The sequence below is a fragment of the Rhamphochromis sp. 'chilingali' genome, assembly GCF_963969265.1.
Source record: "Rhamphochromis sp. 'chilingali' genome assembly, chromosome: 20".
NCBI lineage: Eukaryota > Metazoa > Chordata > Actinopteri > Cichliformes > Cichlidae > Rhamphochromis > Rhamphochromis sp. 'chilingali'.
The window spans coordinates 21,280,092-21,297,854 of NC_137947.1; the positions used below are offsets into that span (position 1 = coordinate 21,280,092).

Here is a 17,763-nt window from a genome sequence, read left to right on the forward strand (position 1 = left end):
GCTTGCACCTGAAATCATATTGACTGGACTGGATGTATGTTCTGGCATGTTTTAGCTCAGTCTGTGTAGAGTATTCAATGATGATGCTTTTTTAATTATTTAGAGCATCAAATAAAGACAACTTTACCAGCCTATTTTTTTATTATATTAGTCTCAAATCACTGTCATCACCATATTTTTAAATACCACTCAATTTTAAAATTTCATGTTCAAACAGTATGGAACATGAGTATAATATTCTTGTCCCACATTTTACAGTAATTTCCTCAAATGCAATTTAAAGATAAATATGACATTGAGATCCTTTGGGGTTTTTTCAGCTTACCATGGAAAACTACTACTAATTGAAATTAATGGGAAGCTTCTGGACAAATAAAGGATTTCGATAAACACCACAGCCACAAAGTCTAGTATTGTTAGGCCATTTTTTCCATGATGGCACCACCTGTTGTATTATAGTTGATATTTATTATATGTGCAGTTCTTGAAATTTACTGTCCATTTTTCCAGACACATGTAAGCATTAGAGTTTGTCACTACCCAACAAATGTTTGATCTTACCATTAGTGAATACTGCACATTTAGTCTACAGTGTTTTCAGCTTTCAAAGCACTGAGCAAACATTTACTTTTGCCTTCGTGTGGTTTTCGATTTGTCTTCTGTTGGTACTGCATATTTTTGGCCTTTTGGGGAACACACTGTTTATTGATGGATGGCAGTAGGTCTGAAACTGCTTTTGCAAACTGTAATTCACTTGAAGCATGTCAAAATGCCTTATCAGAAGATTTTATTCCCAAAACAAGTGTACTGTGGGGAAAAATAAAACAATACACAACATTGCTTGCCAAAAATGACTATTTTCTTTACAGAAAAATTACTGAAACACCACGATCCTTTTGGTGTATGACTAACTAATCTCCTTTATTTCCTGTATCTTCCAGTTTTACCTAAATTCCACGATCCTGAACCAAATCATCATACCACACAAGCAAAAAAAAAATCAAATTGAATTGCTTCTAATTTCAATTTTTTCATCATTATTTCTATGTTTTGGGAAGCATCTTCTGCCAGACAGCACAAGATGAGTACTAAAGAAACAGAACAATGCTCAGCATGAGTAATGTGTCAGAAAACTAATCAATAAAGACTTTCATTCCATTTGGTATATTTGATCCAACTTGCATTATAGATTCCTTAACTTCACCATGAGATGGAGGGGAGGGAGGGAGGGTGGGAAAGCAGAGGAGAGGTTAATGGATGGTGGATGAAAGGTTTTCTGGTCAGGTTAAAGATCGCTCTCTCCATAGAGGGCAGTGGAGAAGGCAGTGTAGTCCAGTGCCCCAGGTGGTGCTCCATGACCAGCGTAGGGTGGCATCCTCATGATGCAATACTCTGCTTGTTCAGGGGGAAGTTCTCTCCTGAGCTCCTCTACAAGTATATAAGGCTGTGGACGTGGAAAGGTAATTGCATTTCAGATTCTTACTCCCATTTTCTGTTTTAATTTGTTTCTCATCTACAAAAAAGTACATCGTAAATCAGTATGATGTGGCAAATCCCTGGAAATAATGACAGGAATAGCTTATGCTAAAAATATCTGCCCATATGCCAGTAAGCCCCATACACACCTTATCAGCAGCGAGGATCCGGAAGGATGCCACAACCTGCTCGGCAGTGTCTGTATCAGCAGTCTCTCTGGTCATAAAGTCGATGAAAGACTGGAAGGAAACGATTCCCGTAGCATTGGAGTCTACCAGCATCATTATGCGAGCAAACTCCACCTCTCCCTGAAATAGGCGTGAATGAAGACCCATAATGACTGCATGTATGTGTGACTGTATGTGTGAAAATCAAACAATTGCAGAATTTACTAATAACACAGCTGCATCCAAATAACAGTGAAGCGCCTTACCAAGTCATATCCCATGGAGATGAGGCAGGCTCTGAAGTCATCTGTTTCCATTGCTCCATTCTTCTTCTACAAACCAGACACCAAATTTCAGAAAGTGTTGTCAGAGAAATACAGAAAAGATAAAAGTTTTGATAAAAGTTGAAGATTTCATGATAAAAAAGCTTAAAGGCTAATATGGCACATGCACGTGCATTCACACTGAAACTGGGCGCATGGAAGTTGGAAACACAGATCCAAAGCATTCTTATCAATCACAAAAAGCTGCAGCATTGTCAGTTTTGTAATGAGATTGGAATTTGTTGGGTGTATTATCCAAGCTGTTACTCCATCATGGTGAGGGGAACCAGTATGTGGCTGTACAGATGTGACTTGAATACGTTTGAGACATGCTTGAGTAAGTCATCTATCATTGAAGTTTTACTATATAAAAATAATCTTAACGAAATATATATAGAGAGAGAAATACTTAGATATTTTAATACTTTCACAGCAAGATACCAGTAAAAATGTTTAATCTTCACCTTTAGTCCTGACCAACCTTCATATTAAATATAGGGGTGAGTGCAGAAGATTGCACTTTGAACTGGATGGGATTTAGCAAGTATCAGAGACAGTATTTAAAACATGGATGTAGCTTCTAGATCTGAAAAGTAAAGCCAATGAAGTTTAAACCTGCTTTCTTTTTCATGCAGGTTTACAGCCAGACTTTATGGGCACAACTGCTAGCTTCAAGTAAATAACTAAAACATAATTTGTAAATTATGGTCCCCATTAGAGTGAGGAAGGAAGATAAAACGGTATGCTCATTGGTTCATCAATCACAAGTCATTAGCTAATGAGCATGCAGTGTTGCTCAGCTTCATAGAGAGATCCAATCCTCGCTCACCACATAACGTTACAAAATACTGAGACGGCAGTGCCAAAAACACCCAGCTTTACAGAGAGACTGCACTGACCAACATGTAAAGCTGCTGTCGCTACATCCGTGTTTTATACAGTTTATGGATGTCACAAATACCACATAAGAGTTAACACCTGGGTTTTGATGCTCATAAGCTCAAGACACATCTCTCAAAACTGGGCTACCCCCTGCTCTTCTTCTGAGCTACTGAGATTGCTTTACATCGGCCACTGGAATAGGCAGAAAATGGCTCTAGTGAAGTGAAATGGCAAAACGCTGTACCCTGTCAAAGTGGTTGAAAGACGATCTGAACTCATTCATCTGCTGCTGACTGATGCCCTTAGCATCCCGGGTCAGGATCTGGGTCTCAATCTCATTGATAGTTCGGGCGATGGTTGTGAGGAGCAGCTCCCACCCAACACGGATGTGCTGTGTTGACAGACCAGAAATGTTAAAAGACTCTGGAAATCCAAGTTTATGTTGACAAACCTACTTTAAGAATCAATGTATTTTTCTATGTATATGTAGCTATAAAACTCAATTTCCAGTACCTCCATGGTGTAGTTGGTGTGTTTGTTATCAAACACAAGTGACTCCTGGATTAGCTGGTGGTCTCCCTCTAACTTGTCAATATTGGGTTTATAAGCAACTATGACATGCTCGATTTGCTTCAGCTGGGTCATCTGGTCCTCCAAGGTGCCTCCTATCTCCAGGGAGCAGCGCCCTATTTCCTGTTAGGACGGTACATGCCACGAGGTTAGCTCGTAAGCTCGTTTGATCATAAGATGGGGCTCTAAGAGCCCCATCTTATGATCAAAACTGGTCATGAAGAGGGTTTGCTTACTGAATCTGCAAAGAGCCAATTACATGTGACTGACAGTAATTTTACTCTGTATAAGAACTATGAGGTGAGTATATACATGTGTGTATAAATATATCCTGAGTAAATTTACTTTGTATTATTCAGATATCATCATCATCAGGAATGAAACTGCTATTCTACTTGTCTAAGTACAATGAATTAGAAAATAATCCTCTTCCATTTCAGACTTTATTTGATTAATGTAGAATTTGCTTATTAAGCCTGTATACTGAACCTCCATCCTGGTCTGTATCCAGGGCCCAATCAAATTAGCCTGGGCAGCAAACTGCCGTCTCAGCCTTTCGTTGGCATGCTGGCGTGCCATCTCCTCCTGGAGGGCACTATCTCTCTGAGGAACCAGCTTTTTCACCTAGAAAACATGCACAGATACACAGAACAGATACATTATTGCTGGTTGTATAAATTACATTTTTATTAAGAGATAGTGATTTGGATTGCAAACTTACTAAGCGATTGCTGACTCCTCTGTCATAAAATATCAGTATTAGTAAACAATGATAGTGTTCTCTTATGTCCACTATCTCTATGACTACCCTTTAATATACTCTCTGAGTCTATAAATCAGTTTGAAAACTGTAGCTACCTTTTCCCACTTGTTGAGAAGCTCTTCAGTTGTGATAGTGCTGTAAGAGTTGATAAAGCTGGCCTTGATCCCATAGCTCTGTGAAATTTTCTGCACCTCATTGTGGATTCCCAAGATGGCCTGTCTCTCTGAATCTGCCTCGGGAAGAGTAGCTTTGAACTGCTCATGAGCTGCGATTAGACTCTGGAAGGGGAAGCAGGAGAGGAAAGTGTTGAAATTTTATGGAAATGTCAATTTTGTCCCAAGAGATAACATTATGTGCTGTTTTTTTTAGGGTGTGACAAATAGAAACATTGCGCACTATATAGCATTTTTGTTTTTTCAACACAACATTATATATTATGAAACCCAATCACGAGGAATCCATTAAATGGGCTTATATGAAAAACTGTAAAATTACACTGTGATCACATTATAAGCACTTAATGCCAAAGGCTGCTCTCCTCAGAATATAGTAAACTTACCTGAACCTCTTCAATAGTATGCACTATAAACATGTCCTGCAGATCCTCCATCGCTCCTTCCATCCAATTGTTGAAAGGAGCAGACCTCTTAGCAAATTCTAGGAACAACTGATCAATGGTTTCCAGCAGTTTCTCTGTGCGCTGAGAGGATTACAAAACATAACAGACATGTTTTATAAATGTTGAAATCCTAAAATTGTCACAATATCTAATCACAGCTCAGCGTTACGCTTTAGCATGACTTAAACACCCTCTCACCTGTTTTGAGAATGATGGCAGTGTGCATAACTTTCTTTGACTTGTTAACCCCAGCTCCCAAGTCTGGCTTGGTTGTTCCTGACAGAGTCCCTCCCCTCAATGGGAGATAGTTGGAAGTAGAAGATGGAGATAAACAGCCCCCTGTTCCTGTCATTCAGACTTAATCCTTGGCCCTTTTCCCAGGCCCTCACACATTTGTGGGTCTGGAATGGCCAGTATGGCTCAGAGGAAGTGGCTAGTGGGCTTTTAGCCAGTTGCTTTCTGGATATGACATCTACATCCATATCTCTTTTATCCCCTCTACCCTTCTATTTTACCTTTCTATGCAGGGCAGGGATTTTAGAGGGGATCCAGTTATCTGTCCCCTTCAATCACTTGTCTCTTCAACACTCACATCAGTGACAGACATCTAAAATGCTTTGACTAAAATTTTAATTGAGCTGGCGTTTGATGGTAGTTCAATGCGTAGAACATTAGCACACTCTTGTGGGGACTTAATATATACAAAGAACTTGAGAACTTTTAAGATCTCTACAGCTATAATGGATTAATACCTAAAGCCTTTGCCATAAATCCCCTTCAGTCATACACTCACAAGTGAAATTTTGTTCTTACCTCCAGTGCCTCTCTCCTCTTCTGAGTCAGCGTTCCCAGCTTGTCCCATAAGTCACAGATGCTTTGGCAGCGCTGGTTAACAGCAGCAACATCATGGTAGTCCAACTCACTAGGAAAAGAAAAATAAACCTGTTGTGCCATTTTTACTTCTGGAAAACAGAGCCCCATCCACCCACCAGCACTGGTTAGAGTTGTGGTATACAGAATATATAGTATGATATAGAGATATGTAAATCCTACTGCATGAGAAAACTGTATTAAGTTGAGGTAAAACAACAAAGAAAAGAAAATTTGAGAGCAAATAGCTATAATAAATAATAATGAGGACTGCAAGATGACTTTAAATTAAAGTTTAACACATGAAAAAACAGAACATATTCAGCTCAGTCTTGGAAGAAAAAAGGGCTCTTGGCTTTGAACTTCAGAGCGTTTAAAACTGCTTGAATTAGTATTCAGGTTTAGGCACTCATTTACAGAAAATGCACCACCAAAATCATCACAGTGTTGAGACTCTGTCACTGCTTTCCCTGGATGAGCATCTGAAGCTGCACTTTTAGGTGAAAGTATAAGTGACCTCAAAGGAAAACAGTGAACAGGGTTCATGTAGCATTTTATTGAGATGTCATTCAATGGAAAAGGTCAAAATACACCATACGGTAAACTACAGGAATAAGAGTTGCCTTAACCCCAGACCGCTTCAAGCTATTTGAAAAAAACAAAAATTAAAAATGCTTTTTGTCTTTGGTAGAGTCTTGTGTGCAGTGGAGGTCCACTGGTAACCTGTGTCCCAGTGGGGGTGGCTGAAGATGGCTGGGAGATGGTATCTCTCACGGCAGACATTATTCTGATGAACTCTGCTAGCCTCATGTTCAGCATGTAAATGTGGCACTGTGTAATGAAGAAGCTGACGAATCACAAAGAGGTAGTGCGGCTTTGCGCCAAATGGTGTCTCATGGTATTGTGAAGCTTCCCCAGCTGAGGCATAATGGTTGGCATGTGGATATACATATGGAGGCACTGGCAGAAAGCCTTGGTCTTTGTTTCTCTGTCTTCACCTAGATGGTCATAGATAGCTGCATAGCAACTCAACTCACCAGGTTGGTAAAAGGTTCAAAAGAGAGATGTAGTGCAAAATCAAGCTCACAGGTTTCCCACCCTTACTGTGCTCAAAATTTCCTTCATCACCTGCATGAAATAGAGGTGAAGGAAAGCATATAACTGGGCTAGGTTGAGTTGCTCCAGAGACTGAGTAGGTTCCAGTAAATCATTACACAGAATTAGCTTCAGGTATAGAATTTACTTCTGAACTCGCTGGATTATGCAAAAATGAGACAGCCGTATCATTTGTGTCAGTAGGTGGAGGAGAGAGTGAGCCAAAGAGAAGGACAGCATGCACCTCTGTGTTAGAGACCACATCCTTAACAGGATCAGTCTCTTTCCAGCCTAGGAGGAAATAATATTTAAGGTATGTGTCCACATAATAACTTTGAAAATATGATTGCATCCCAGCGCATTATGATCTCAGTGAAGTTTTAGTCTTACTTTTAACAGAAAACCAGCATTTTGGTCAATAATAATAATGTATACTTTATTAATCCCATAGGAAATTGCTTAGTCCTCTGCATTTAACCCATTCACTCAGTGAAGCACCGGGCACCTACCAAAGGGTATCTCAGTGTAGCCGTTCGGTGGATTTGAATCCCTGATTGGGGGGGATCATGGTGCAAACACTCTACCTACTGAGCTATCCCTCAATAACTGATTCCTTCTCTTTTTTCCTCAGTGTTTTCAAATATAAAACAACAAACGCTCTGTATTCACATCTATCATTGTGCACTGATTGAAAAAAATCTCAGAAGTCCCATGAGCCACACCTTTCTCATTTCTGAGTACTTAAAATCTTAACTAAGAATACCTCTAATAGCTACCTAACCTCTGCCTTGGCATCTAGTGGTTCTTAAGTGGTTAACAGTTAATTCACATGCATTTGAGATGCATGAACCATAGCTTATTTTCTGTGTGAGAGGACAGCAGTGACCTCTATTGCTTGTCACCCATAATTTAACCCAGTAATCACCGGTGGGTTGTACTGGGTCTAAAGCCAAAAAACAATGCATGTGCATTTGTGCATGAAGTGTGCATGAAAGAAAAAACAAGATTAATTTCATTGACTTTACTATTATTTCTCCTGTCCTGGATTTCGGTGATACGTGACTGCATACATCTGCTGTTGGGAGTGCATACTTTAGTTCCTGTGCAATGGCAGCAATCTGCTCCACTCTGTCCTGGTGGGCTGCCAAGTCACTCTCAAAGGCCTCGTGTTTTCGAAGCAGTGCTCTGATTTCTGTCAGTGTGGCTGTTTCGTAGTCCTTCTGGGAAAGGAACAGCTCTTTACCTGAATGTCACATATGAAAAAGGAATATTGAGATAATAATAAGGTTCTACTAAAAACAGTCCTTATCTGGTCATTACAGATGCAGAAATTAACCTTCAATAACATTTCATTATGAGGAAATCTAAACAGTAAAATGCACTCTATATAAAGTGCTTGGCCAAGATAAACACGTGGACCTATAGACACATCAACAGCAATCAAAAAGGTAAATACACAAACTACAACTGACCGCTGGCCCAGTTCTCATGATTAGTTGCTTTTTGGCGAAACTTTTCTGCAAGGTGGTCCACCCTCTCAAGCCTACGGATCTCTGTAAGAAGCCATTCCTCGTACCCTTTCTCTGCCTGCTCCAGACCCTGCCATGCACTGGCTATATCCTGTCAACACAATGCAATCTTTAGTGTCTGAACCACAACAGAACTGATCGCAAGACTCAATCATGAATGAATGAATATGAAGTTGTGACTTACAGATACCATCTTCCCCTCAGAGGGCATAAAGGCAGGCCGGTTGCTGATGCGCAACTTGGTCTGAAGGGTGTTGAAGTTAATTTCCAGCTGGCACTTCTCCTGCACTTTCGGGGGCTTGTGCTGGCGTCTGTAGTCCCTGAAGTCCTCCAGCTTCCGTTGCATCTCTGCCATGGTCTTCTCTGGGGTCCGATTCTCCAGCCAGGGAGTGGTGCGGCGGATCCACTCCAGCAGCTGGAAAACACAAGGACAACATGGGAATAAGTGGAGTGGCAAGAGAGTGGTGATAAATAATTGATTTTTCCAGCAGATGGATCTCAGTTTGTAACATCAGTGAGATATTTGAGTAGAGAGAGAAAATTTTGTTTTTGAACTTTTAATTTGAACAGCCCATAATAAACAGAGGACAAACAAAAATGTACTAATACTGTACCTTAATCACTGTTATCCAAAAAGCACATCACTTTGAAAAATCTTTCATGACACAAAGTGCCATCATTATATTTAAACTTTACCTCACTGGCCAGTCTCTCATATTCTTCCATCAGTTTCTCATTCTCTTGGTTTACTCCAAGCACCTTACAGATCCTGTTGGCAGCAGTCTCCGCCTGAGAGCACGGGGACAATAATAATGTAATTAGATCAGAGAACTAAGATGGCAAGGATTTTTAATCAGTGTGCTGTGTCTAAATCAAACTGATCATATATATATTTTTTATTTTTTTGATATTCTCAGAATAACATGGTGCTATTGAAAAAAAGACAGACAAAACTACCTGCTCAGCTCCAGCAAAAGCATGGTAAAAGCAGGACACATAGGTCATGATGGCTCTCTCATCGGGCTTGGGGGTGTTGATGATATCTGTGGCATGAAGAGGGATGAAAAGTCAAGGTGGCAGAAAGAATTTAAAGGAAACTACAGCTACATTGGATAATAGAAGGAGATATTTTTTTTGGTTTTCACTTCCGTTCAGACATAACAAAAATGCAGTTAGATATGAAGATAATTATATGTGACAGAAATCTATGTGGTTGATATTTGGACCCCTGTGAAGGAGATTCATCCAAAACAATAGATATACATTGTTAGCACCCATTACCATAAACAGGACACAAAACTCATATTTTTCCACTACATAAAATATTACCCTCTGCATCCAGCATTTTTGGAATGTCCAGGTGTTTTTCTGCTATGTCAAAAGCCAGGTTCAAGTTCCCCAGAGGATCATCCTAAATAAGAACACAGAACATCACTGTACACCAGTGCCACACTTACAACACCACTGAAATCCATGCAATCAAGGCACAAAACATGTGATGGTCATATAATCTACATGCACATTTACTAGCCCTCAACTAGATCCTTGCAAAACCTTAGAAATTACATCTCTTAGTTTCCAAAGAACTTTAATACCAGTTTAATTCTTTATTTGTTGATTAGATCACATTCACAGGAAAGGTCAGTTATGTCTCAAATAAATACCATTTATTTATCTGCATCTGCCCTTTATTATGAATATGATTGATTTTTTTTCTTTGTTTGATTAAGGAATTGCTGTTTTAGTCTGTTGCATAAGAGATGATGAAAGGGGAAGCATTTAATAATCTATAACCAGCAGATGTTTATTACTCTCTATACCTCTTCTTATTTTTTAATGGAATTGTTTTAAAGAAATGCATTCCTCCTTTTTCATACTAGTTACTGTGACAGGAAAATACAAGTGTTTGACAGGACAGGAGTTGTGCCTTGAGCCAAAAGCTGACAGTGAACCCCTCTGCTGCTGATGGGGCTGTCACTAAGAGTGCAAAGGGGTAAAGGAATCATACTATCATGCTGCTGTCCCTATCACTGTACCGCTGTTCCTCAAAGGTAGAGGGTAGGGGTGGTGCACAACATGACAGGGGCAGCTGCTCACATATCCGGTACAAGAAAGATAGATAGATGGATTGGGTGGTAAACTGATGGCATAGAGGAATGGAAATAAGAATACCTCGAGCCTTCTGTGTGTGTGTCTGTGTATGTGTCCCTGACAAGAGCTGTCTCAACAGGCTTAACAAACTCGCTCACCTGGAGCCAGATTCAAAGGTTGCCTGATGCACAATGCAACTGTCTCCAAGCAGCATGAGCAGAACTGAAGTTCAGGTGTGACTGAGTGTGTGAACATGGATCTCAAAGACACAAAAAGTGTGAATAAAAGGCTGTAGCAAGAAATAGTGTACTGAAGTATATTACTAGCCAGCATGGTTTGTTTACATTGTCCATTTGAATCATTGTATATACTTTCATTATTTTCTAATAAAAGTATCACCGTCCTTGCGGCGATTAATAAGTATCACTGTGATGTTATGAGTGTAATGCGTATAGATGTCTTCCTGACTTTTATGTGCACCGGTGGCCTCTAAATGGGGAATACGACGTGACAGCATGGACAATGGCAGAGGTAAAGCTAAGCCTGCGCTCTGCAGGGACTAAGCTCATGTTTCTGTGACTATTCAGGGTTGACTCCAAGTCAGGCCAGTCAGCTGTGTGTAGAAAAGTGAGTGCCTCTGATCACAAAATGAATGAAAAGTCACTCTTCATATCCTTCCAAGGTGGTTCCCCTGCTATATATTTACAGTAACAGGGAACATATGGCCCGAGCAAACTAAATGTTCTGATGTGAGGTCAGCTATGCTGGCTGTGATTTTTTTAAGGCTTAAAAAGGGAAGAAAAACATCTTTTTATGAACTCACACCTGGCAGTTAAAGCATGACACCTCAAATAGTCCTATAGCAGCCTTGCCCTTTCCATCTGGCTAACACAGCACCTTCTTCCAGGAGAGAAAAGTTTACTTGTGTATTATCGCTACTTGGCGAACAAGGGAGGGCTGTGAGCTGTGCTCTCTAGCCCTCTGCAAACACGCAGCAAATAAGCAGCTCACCGAGGCCCTCACCTGAATCCTGGACATCTGCTAAACCAGAACATTTAACTGAGACATACATTTTTGACCTAAAATGCTTCACACTGATACTCTAGTCATTAAGTAGGTTTCAAATGCAGAGAAAAGTCAAGACTCTTCAGAGTGTAGAGGCCATATATTTCCACCATGTGGTAACCCCTTGTTAACAAGGGAGCCTTTTAAATCTAATCTGGTAATGGGCGCAGCGGGTTGCACAAAAACACAGCAATAAAATTGAAATAAAAGTTGCAGTTTTCATGCTAATTATGATGAAATTGTGTGCTAGGTAAACTGATTTTCTTAAGCATAATGAAGCATGAGGCGATACTAAATGAGTGCACTCACAATAGAGAGAAACACATTCATAAATTAAAGCCGGATTATAACCATTAGCCAAATAACACATTAATAACACAACACAGCGGACTTCCTACAAACACCTTACATCACATTAAATCACTAACATGTAGATCTTGTCCTTTGAAATGCCACATATTTCTAAGAATATCCAAAAGAGACACAACACAACACCCCAGGATCGTTAAAACACAAATTAGTTTGTCAAACAGATGACCACTGCAAGCGAGTTATTAGCAGAGTAAAGAGATCAATTGTGTAATCTTCTAGTAGTAAATAAAGACTTCTTTTCCACAAAGCGGACAAAACTGTGCTTCTTATGTTTGTGGAAATCAAAGTGTTATTGTGCAAGCTTGAAACACAGCAAGCGAAACCACACAACACCTTGTTGAGCTTAGAGTAGTCGAGGAGGTCGGGTCTGTGTCTGTGAATCAGGGCGCAGAAGGCCAGGCCATCCTTCCAGCTTCACCAGTCAATACAGAGAATAAACATGTCAGGTCATAAAGATGAAATTTCTCGAGTCCAGCTCCGATATTCACCATTAAAGCGGTGGTAACATTTCCCTGATGCTACCCTCTATCCTCCTTTTTATATTTTGTATTACTAAAGTCATCTACAGAAGAACTTAGTATTGATATCATGCTATTAGATGAACCTATTGACCTAACAACCACTACATTATGTTATAATAGATTATAGACACCTGGTTTACAAGATCTAAATTCAGTGGTCACAATACAGTGTGTCATACTCACCTGACATGGAAGTTTTGGACATTAACATTCCTGTAGGGGGCAGTCTTTCTTTGACACCACAGTAGAAGCCCTTCCTTGGCAGATGTTTCTGAGGAGAACATGTATTTGCCATTTAAACGTGTGGTCAGCTTTCTCATTTGGCACATACTACACAAGCATTCTGTGCACTGATATATCATACAACTTGTTTTTGTGACAAGTGAACTCCATAACAATGTTTTCATTTCGTTTGCAGGGTTTTTTGTGCAAATATATATATTATTACCCACCAAAGTAAAGTCAACAGAATTATGATGGAATTTTTAGCATTTTTTAAGTGATGTTTAATTTACTCGAACATAAAATGCACTTTTATTTATAAACTGGCCAAAAACAAGCAGGAAGGATGCTGGTTTTTATTTAATAAAGTAATCCAGTCTGTTGTGTCTATCTATATGTGTGGATTAATTGTGCTTATTTGCACAGTCAGATGCGAAAATGCCCATTTTACAGGAAAGGTCTTGGTATGTTGTCACGTAGCTTGAAGCACCTATATGTTCCTGGACTGTGTGTGCTAACCTCACCTTCCACAGATATGTCCTGAATGGCAAAGCGGAGGATTATAGTCCAAATCATTCCAAGAGTCATCTTTACATTCCCATCCACAATCTCTGAAACAAAAAAGTGTTATATTTAGTCTCCAGCAGATTATTTCACAAGGTAAAAATTCCTGGTTCCAACTCTTGCATCCCTAAATGGTTACATTATATTCATACACAGGACGTGCACAGGTACCTTCGGCTCCTATTGAAACCAGTTTGACTCCTTTACTTGTGATGAAGTCCAAAGCTTTGTTAACATTTGCGATCTTATGAAACCGCATCTTCCCTCTATCTGGCTTGGGTAGCCTCTCTCCTGCAAACACAATATGGTGTGCATATAACCTCAGCTAATAAGACACAGAAAGAAAGCTGACTGAAACACTAAAAAAAGGCAAGAAAATGAAAACTCTCTTTAGTGCTCCAACCTGAGATAACTTCCAGCAGCAGCATGAGTTTGAGTCCATTCCTGAAGTCCTCCTCAATGTTTTCAATTTGAATACCAGCTTTCCTCAGGTGGGAGTTACACCAAGCTGTGAAGGTCTAACAGAAAAAGGATTCCCAGCTCAATAAAAATTGGATTTGACTCAAAAACGAAAAGAAATTTACAGCAGTCAGCTAAGTTTTCTTCACTTTTGGGGGCATTTTTGTTTAACTGGCAGTTATACTCACTTCTAAAAATTTATATCACTTTTTTAGTGGATTAAACTACAAGCTATTCCTCTTTACAGTAAACCTAAACAAACTGGGATCTTCACTTAGGACTATAACCAAGTCGATTGTCCATTAGTTAAACATTAGTGTTAAGTTTCAACATTTCCTACAATGGTTCCATAGCTAACACCTATCAGAACAAATGTACTCCATGTTTGGTACTCAAATACTGTAAATCAAGTTAAGACAGGCTCATTGTCTTTCGCCTATTTTTATAAAGCCTCTATCAATAGCTAGCAGCAGAGTTCATGGACGCTGAGCACTGTAAGGATGAAAGCTGGGAGCCGACCACAGAGCACATTCCAGCTGATATAAGGTGATAAATTTAGACTGCTCTGCCGTGCCTCATGATAAAAGACGGGGAAGAAGAACGTCAACATGAGTGAAAATGTCACGTGGACGAGGGACAAGTTTTCCCCTCACGTCACTTTCTGTCACTATTTTGCCACTTCGAATATGACACGTTGATATGTTACAGCTGCATGGAGATAGCTCTATCACAGTACACGTGTGCCGTTCTTCCAGAGCACAGGCATTGCCGATGAAGTGTGGAGACAAGCCAGGAGTGAATGAATGATTGGCACATTAAAAATTCTCATTTAGAATAATTTGAAAGATATGCCACAAGGATGAGTAATGGATCTGGATGTTGTAAATATTACCCTCTGCCACACAGAAAATATAAACATTTCAACAGCTCACTATCATTAGATAGAAATCAAGTTTCAATTTGGGCTGCCCAACTATGGCAAAAGAAAAAAAATCATTATTTATGTTGGTCAGTACTGATATCATGATCATTTAAACTCGGTTATTCGTAGACCTTGGAAAATTAAACTTTAAAAAAGTGAAGACAATTGTCTTTTAAGTGACTGAATTTCCTTGAACTTTAATTACAATTCAGCACTCTAAATAAAGAAATAAATGCAAATTGAAATATATCTGCCACAGTCTGGCAGAGAATGAGTTCAGGCTTTTATGGAGGGGCAGAAATGAAGGACAAGCATGTTTTGAAAGGCAATGTGGGAGCAGTATTGCAAAATGATGCGCCACAATAACAGTTTCATCTTGTTTTTTCTTCCCCAATAATTATTGGTAGACAAAATTGTACTAAATATTTACACTTTTGCCCATCCCTAGTTTCTATGTTTAGATGTATGAATCATTGAACTAATCAACTACATGATAAAAATTGTACATAAACAACGAGCTGTAGTGTGATATTTGCGTATGCTACACTTCCTGATAACATGTTTCAATTTTACCTTTCATCTCCATTAACAGGAGTAGAGAATGAAAGCATTTACTGATTTTATTAAAAATAAATAGTTTTCAGTGAAAAGATAAACTGGGTTGACTTTTGCACTTTTTCCTTTGAGTTTCATTTCCTTTTAAGAAAAATTGTGATTTTAGCCCATGAGAGGAAAAGATCACAGCTGATGTCTATCTAAAAAGAAGCACAGAAGAACATTTTAAATGAGCTAATTTTACATTTTTGTGACTTTACTTGCATACTTTCTAGATTTATATGTGAATAAATAAATACTCTAGAGTGACATGGGGAAAATATTTTAGGATTTTCCAGCACTGATCCACGGACAACCTTGTACCCAGGAGGACTGCATATGCATGCCCAGCCAGCCACTCAGCTTCTCGCCCCGCAGGTGCCGGAGCAAAATCAGAATATTACAGGCATTAGAGTAAAGGCCATCCCCATTCCACACTGAGTGAGTCCCTCAGGTGTGTGTGTGTGACAATGAGCCGCTGCCTTCCTTGTAAAAAAAAACTTTGTCTGCTGGTCCTCCAAATCTGGCTCTGCCACTAGTCGCAGAACCCTACTTTCCAAGCATCCCCGCCCTCTACTGCCCGGTGACGATTAAAGCTAAAAATATTTATGAATCACATCCAGTGAGGACCGACCCTGTCACTGAAGTGACGGATGCCTTTGGGGGCTCACTAGGTCAGAGGCTGGCAGGCTGAGACCTGGAGGATGGAAAATAAAAGCGAACTGGATGCTTAACATTTTGGAAAGACCTAGCCACATCAGCGGATCATGGATGACTATTTTCACTTGGTTTAACTTAGATGAAGGATATTCACTATGTATCAGTCACATTTCATCACTTTCGCTCAATGAAACCGAGCACCCTGGCTGTGCCTACTCTGCTCTGTCATCAATCTCCTTGATGAACTCATATGAATTAGGCAATAGATTTAAAAAGGGCTCCATATAAGCAATAATATATAGCAACCACAACTAGAATTAAAATAAGCTAATTGCACCATGGTATAGGAGATAATATTTTGGAAAAAATGACAATAGATATCAGTAATAGAGCAATTTTGTTCCATTTTCAACAAATAGAAGCTGCAGCACAGTGTGGGTGCTAATATTGAGCGTCAAACTGGGGCACAAAGGAACAGAAAAAACTCAAACCACCCTCCAATGACCACTTATCAACTCAAAATTAGATAAAGAGTGGAAAAAATAGCTGTGTATATGGACTGTGGTGTTGCTGCCTGGTGTTGCCAAAAATACAGTTTTATCATTCCTGCGCAGGCCACAGGAGGTTACGAAGGGCATGGAGGAGCTGATGGACTCCAGTTGCGCAAAGAGCTGCAGTATAAGGTCCCAGCCAATTTTTAAAGCCCTAAAACCAACTGACGGTGTTGGGGGCCGAGGCTATATCGAGTCGAGTTGGTGCTGGTACAATTTTTCTACGTGGTTTCTATAAACAAAAGAATTCCGCACCAAGGACACTGGATTAACCCTACTAATGCCTTTTGGTCCCGAGGTTAAAATTAGATGGAGCGTCCATTCTAATCCCAAGAGCGTCATCATGTGTTAGAAGCATCTGTTGACAGCTCGCATTCCTCGCGTATCAGTGGAGAGGCAGCAGTCTGGAGAGCCGCTGGAAGGTACAGCTATTGTTAGCTGGTACCCACCACCGCATCCGTCCCTCACGCCTCACGCACTGGACCCTATCTGCGTCAGGTCTGCGGCACTTAGCGAGGACCACACCGGAGGTTAACCAATGCCACCTTTAAAAATAAAACTAAACGTTACGTTTACCAGAGGTGGGTGAAGTAACCCCAACGGCCACTGACTTCTTAAGGCAAAATTCAAGCTGTGTAGTTGTGGTTGTATAACTTGTGTACCTCTATAACTTGCTCCCGACCTCACTGAACTATATTTTGGGTAATGTCTATCAGTGATACGAATAACAGCTACCCTATCCCAACATCCAAGAACAAAATGTCCAGTAAAGAGATCAAAATACTTCAGCAGCGTGACTTGTCGCGATGAACCCGCTGAACTGATTTTATTTTGACAAGGTTAACCGGACGTTTATCTCCCCGACTCGGCGTGCTTAACGTCTCTCAAGACTTTTTTTTTTACTGTTAGCCCAAAGTTATGAACTGTACTACTGTGTACATATGTAAAATATATATTTTTACATAGAAATATTAAAAAATTACCATAACATCTAAAGTTACACAATTCTGAGTAAGAAAAGACCAAGCTGTTTAATTTCTCTCTAAAATAATATTAGCTAACGCTCGATAGTTTTAGACTTTTTTCAGAAACAGACGATTTTTTACGTACTTTCCTCTGTTGTTGTTCCCAGGCAGGGTCTAGTAACATGTCCCTGTCCCACTCTTCCTCCTGGATCATATACTCATCCTCGTAGCCGTTATCATAGTGCACCGTGGTCTCCACCTGGGTCATCATTTTGCCGATATTTTCTTTCTTTTTCTTTACGTCGAAACTCAAATGTTTTCCTTCAGACTGTAGATTTAGGTCTAACTGCCGAGCACAGAAAAAAAAAAGTTCCTCTTTTCACAGAGCTGCTCCTTCGTTTGTCTCACTCTCTCACGCTTGCCCTTGTCCTCCCGACCTGACAGACGTCTGGCCCTGGTTGCCACAGATGAACAACAGACGGT

At 39.9% G+C, this 17,763-nt stretch overlaps 1 protein-coding gene across 1 annotated transcript; it reads right to left on the minus strand.

Moving 5' to 3' along the window:
- Positions 1-764: 764 nt before the first annotated feature.
- On the minus strand, positions 765-17,731 carry actn2b (actinin, alpha 2b). Its single transcript, XM_080868999.1, has 21 exons — positions 17,426-17,731; positions 13,533-13,647; positions 13,301-13,420; positions 13,090-13,176; positions 12,527-12,614; positions 12,156-12,234; positions 9,624-9,705; positions 9,252-9,337; positions 8,991-9,083; positions 8,479-8,709; positions 8,238-8,385; positions 7,858-8,008; positions 5,614-5,722; positions 4,741-4,881; positions 4,277-4,459; positions 3,908-4,042; positions 3,362-3,541; positions 3,093-3,239; positions 1,910-1,975; positions 1,626-1,784; positions 765-1,444 (listed from the first exon to the last, which is right to left on the minus strand). Exons 1-21 carry the CDS (start codon positions 17,549-17,551, stop codon positions 1,286-1,288), a joined length of 2,685 nt encoding a protein of 894 aa, XP_080725125.1. The 5' UTR covers positions 17,552-17,731; the 3' UTR covers positions 765-1,285.
- Between the last annotated feature and the right edge of the window lie 32 nt (positions 17,732-17,763).

Bases quoted from the DNA above. Each gene is read 5' to 3' on its own strand.
- actn2b (XM_080868999.1), bottom strand. From the start codon at position 17,551: ATGATGACCCAGGTGGAGACCACGGTGCACTATGATAACGGCTACGAG. The intron at 13,177-13,300 runs GTACCTGTGCAC...TTTTTGTTTCAG, and splicing joins GGTTTCAATAGGAGCCGAAG to AGATTGTGGATGGGAATGTA. The intron at 5,723-7,857 runs GTATGCACTCCC...TTCTTTTCCTAG, and splicing joins GCCATTGCACAGGAACTAAA to TGAGTTGGACTACCATGATG.